Source organism: Pinus tabuliformis, chromosome 3_2 (genome assembly GCF_031772625.1).
Source record: "Pinus tabuliformis cultivar Carrire ecotype Pingquan chromosome 3_2, CPIR1, whole genome shotgun sequence".
Taxonomy (NCBI): domain Eukaryota; kingdom Viridiplantae; phylum Streptophyta; class Pinopsida; order Pinales; family Pinaceae; genus Pinus; species Pinus tabuliformis.
This window is the reverse complement of record NC_142302.1, coordinates 1,070,364,137-1,070,368,280: the sequence shown is the minus strand read 5'-3', so window position 1 is coordinate 1,070,368,280 and position 4,144 is coordinate 1,070,364,137. Positions and strand designations below refer to the sequence as shown.

Sequence of the window (4,144 nt, the reverse complement as noted above, 5' to 3'; positions counted from 1 at the left end):
TACTTTTTGTCTTTTTTCTCCAGCTTGTTATCTGATTCGCCTGCTGTGAGAGAGGGCGAAAGGTAAATGCTTGGCATGTCAGCGAGCATTATCTCGATTCGCGTGCTGTAAGAAAGAGCAAAAGATAAATGCTTGACATATCAGGGAATATTTACTTTTCTATAGTCTAAGAAATAAGAGTTTCTACAAATTAACTGTAATGGGTGGCCGCTGTCCATAAATATCCTTTTATGTGTGGCTGATGATGGTCCTGTAGTCGGCGGAGCCATTAATCATTTGCTTTCTCAAGGACTGTAGTGATCAAATTTGCTTTGATATTGGAGGATGCAGCCTGGGCCACACGTCACCTGTCAATTGACTTTGATGATCTTCTTTTTCAACTTACACATATGAAAATGTTCCAAACTGCGCATTGACAGTGATTTCCATAAATATCCTTTATGCGTGGCGGATGATGGTCCTGCAGTCGGTGGAGCCATTAATCATTTGCTTTCTTAAGGGCTGCAGTGATCAAATTTGCTTTGATATTGGAGGATGCAGCCTGGGCCACACGTCACGTGTCAATTGACTTTGTTGATCTTCTTTTTCAACTTACATATATGAAAATGTTCCAACTGCGCATTGACAGTGATTAGTAGTGCTCGTCGCTCTCCCTAAAACATTATAGAAATTAGATTGGCAAAAAAGTTTTTAGATATGCATAATTTTGCTCAAGATTGGACCGGAGACAAAAATTTCCCAACGAACCATTATAGCACATCATTGTCCTATCCCATTAGACAATGAAGGCTCTATCCCCGTCCTATAGTCCTATACGTTACTCAATGATACCTGTCACGGATCAATTGAGTTTCTTTTTCAAATCTACGTTCAGCTAATCAATTAAATTTCTGATAAATAAACGAACATCTTCTGCATAAAAAAATTTCAAATCTGTCATTTCCCATCAGAAATATGGCAGCCTCCAAAGAACAAGCGAAGATAATCCTTGTGGGGTTTATCGCCATCTTCTGGGGTTCAATCCTCACTGGTAAGTTAGCATTACCAAACGTTTTCTTCTGTTCTTTTTCTACATAAAGTACAATTGTTATTCAAGGTGCTCAACATCGATTGGGTTCCGTTAAACTGTTTATCATTCAATTCTTTGTGCAGATGGTGATAAAATAGGAGTAAATTACGGCATACAGGGAAGCGATCTGCCACCTGCAGACGAGGCGGTAAGTTTGATGAAGAAGAACAACATCGGGAAGGCTAGGATTTTCAAGGCAAACAGGGATGAGTTGAAAGCTTTGGCGAATTCGGGGATCGATGTAATCGTGGGTGTGGGTACTGAAGAATTGCAGGCCATATCCTCTAGCCAGAACTCAGCAGACACTTGGGTTAATGACAACATTGTCGCATTCTATCCCGCCACCAATATAAAATATATTGCAGTGGGCAACCTCATCTTGTGTAGCCCGCAGTACATATCATATCTTCTTCCTGCTATGACCAACATTCAAACTGCGCTTCAGAATGCCAATCTGCAGGATAGCATCAAGGTCTCTACTACACACAACATGAGTGTTATAGCTGGCATCGACTTCCCGGTGTCCAAGGGTGCCAACGGCGACAACGTGAAGGACACCACGAGATCTCTCCTCAATTTTCTGATAGCTCACAACTCTGCTCCTTCTCAGGGAACCTTCAGTGACGACGTAAAGGACAGCATGAGGTCTATTCTCGAATTCCTGTCATATCACGGATCTCCTTACATGGCCAATGTCTATCCATACTTCATCTTTACCGGCGACAGCAGCGGCTCTATCTCTTTGGACTACGCTCTGTTTAAGACCACGTCCCCGTTGATAGACGGAGTTAGGAGGTACACCAACTTGTTCGATGCCATGGTTGATACTGTTATCTCTGCCATGGAAAACTTGGGATATCCAGACGTCCCGCTCATCGTTACTGAAAGCGGATGGCCTTCTTTCGGGGAGGATGTGGCCACAGTTGAGAATGCTCAGACTTATAACAACAATCTCATCAAACATGTATTATCGAATGCAGGGACGCCCAAGAGGCCGGGAACGAGCATCGAGACTTATATCTTCGCTCTATTCAGGGAGAACCTGAAGTCAGGGCCTACAACGGAGCATGACTTTGGACTCTTCAACCGGGATCAAACTCCTGCATATACACTCAACTTTTCTCCATAATTGAGCTACTGCATCTAGAAAATGTACAATTTTATTTTAAAATTAGAGAAAATATGTGTTAGTTTTCAAGTTTAATATATATATTATAAAATTTATTGGATCTATTTTCATTTCAAGTGTGTAATATAAGAATAATTTTTGTGTGTATTTTGTCTACTATGTTTCCAATTCATTTTTTTTTGTTGATATTAAAGTTCATATAGATCCGATTCAAGAGAGAGCTCGAAGAATGCGTGAATCATAAATCTTTAATCCATTGTATATAGGAGATTTGTTGTTGAGATATTAATCTTATTTTTAGTTAGTTGTTAGATCATAAGTTAGTTTTCAGTGAGGTGTTTATCATATTTAATTTTGTTGTCTATTAAGTTTTACTTGAGTTCTATTTCATAGGTGTAGAGTTTTAATTCAGTAATTTATTATTGATGTTTACAATGTAATCTATTTAATCATTTTAAATATTTCAAACATCAATATCTATTCCACTTTTCAGTTTATTTTTTGTCATCTTATCAGAAATTCCACTTTTCAGTTTCATTTTTTTGTCATCAGCACTTAGACCGCTTAATACTCTCGACAACACAACAAAAATAGAGTAAAACAAGACTCCTTGAGAGCAGTATTTCATATCTGTGTATTCGCCCAAAAAAAATAGCATAACAAAGTGAAGCAGCTGTGAGACACCTCTTAATGCAAAAAAAAAAAGTTGCTGCTAAATCGTTGAAGAGAAGACCTGCATTTTTTGGTAAAATAAGTCAGTCCAGACGTCAAACCAGACTAAAGCATTACTAACGCTCACCCAAGACACGAGAGGCGATAGCGTTACTAACGCTCAATAGTTAGACGAAAGCTCGCGTCAGTCGAGTTTTCTTACACCGATTTCCAATTGACGCTGGATAATGGTACCGGCAGCAGCGTTATAGTTCTACAGCAACACTAACCACCGAAAATGTTTTCTCAAAAAAAAGGTTTAAGTATTAAATGCCTCACTGATTTCCAATTGACGCTGGGCAATGGTACCGGCAGCAGCGTTATAGTTCTACAGCAACACTAACCACCGAAAATGTTTAAAAAAAACAAAAGTTTAAGTATTAAATGCCTCCTTATGCCATTCTTATAAATCCTCAAAGCTCCATCGTATTCGAAAGGTTCATGGCATTTTTTTTCCTAAAAGCGTATGTTTTCTAAACTTCTTTTAAAAGTAAGAAGGTTTGTTAAGCTTTAAAAAGGAGTATTAAAAAGATGGTTTGTTATATTTTTTTTAAATAAAATTTTGGAAAGCAAAAGATTTTTTTTTTTTAAAGAAGGTTATGTTTTATTTAATTTAGTTATAAAAAAGAGGTACTGTATTTTTAAAAAAAGGTTTTTTTAAAAAGATAAAAGGGTGTAAATTTGTATTTTTTATTTTAAGAAATGGTTTTATTTAACACTTTGCCACATATCCCTATTTTGTTTGGCAAAAATTATGAGTTTTGGTTTTTGAGAATGAAGACGTTTCTGCAAGCCCAAGAGTGTTGGGATACACTTCAAACTCTCTATGTAGAGCCGACTCAAGAAGCATGGGCGACCATGACTAATAATCAGAGGAATGCAGCTATTGAACTCAGAAAGAAAGAACACAGAGCCAAATGATGGATTCAAAACTTAGTCGATGACTCTATTTTCGACAAGATAACAAAAGCATCCACAACACATGAAGCTTGTGAAATCCTTAAAAATGTGTATCAAGGTAATGATACAGTGAAATTAAAGACATTGAGATCATAGTTCGAAACCCTAAAGACCACTGACACAGAAAATGTGGATTTGTTCATTACTAGAGTCGCGAGAATAGGCAATCAAATCAAGCTCATCGGTGAAACCATTTCAGATGAAAAAATTGTTCAGAAAGTCCTTCAAAGTCTTCTCAAGAAATATGACGTGATTGTAACAACCATTATGGAATC

The 4,144-nt window shown here is 37.5% G+C and overlaps 1 protein-coding gene across 1 annotated transcript; it reads left to right on the top strand.

The window, feature by feature from the left end:
* The first annotated feature begins 873 nt into the window (after positions 1-873).
* LOC149184379 (glucan endo-1,3-beta-glucosidase-like) lies at positions 874-2,267 on the top strand. Its single transcript, XM_089418921.1, has 2 exons — positions 874-1,030; positions 1,153-2,267. The coding sequence occupies exons 1-2, from the start codon at positions 955-957 to the stop codon at positions 2,196-2,198; spliced, it is 1,122 nt and encodes a 373-aa protein (XP_089275047.1). The 5' UTR covers positions 874-954; the 3' UTR covers positions 2,199-2,267.
* Positions 2,268-4,144: the final 1,877 nt, after the last annotated feature.

What these genes read in the sequence shown, in the direction of transcription:
- LOC149184379 (XM_089418921.1), top strand. Translation starts at nt 955, where the DNA reads ATGGCAGCCTCCAAAGAACAAGCGAAGATAATCCTTGTGGGGTTTATC. An exon ending in CTGGGGTTCAATCCTCACTG is followed by an intron (nt 1,031 to 1,152) that starts GTAAGTTAGCAT and finishes TTCTTTGTGCAG; the next exon opens with ATGGTGATAAAATAGGAGTA.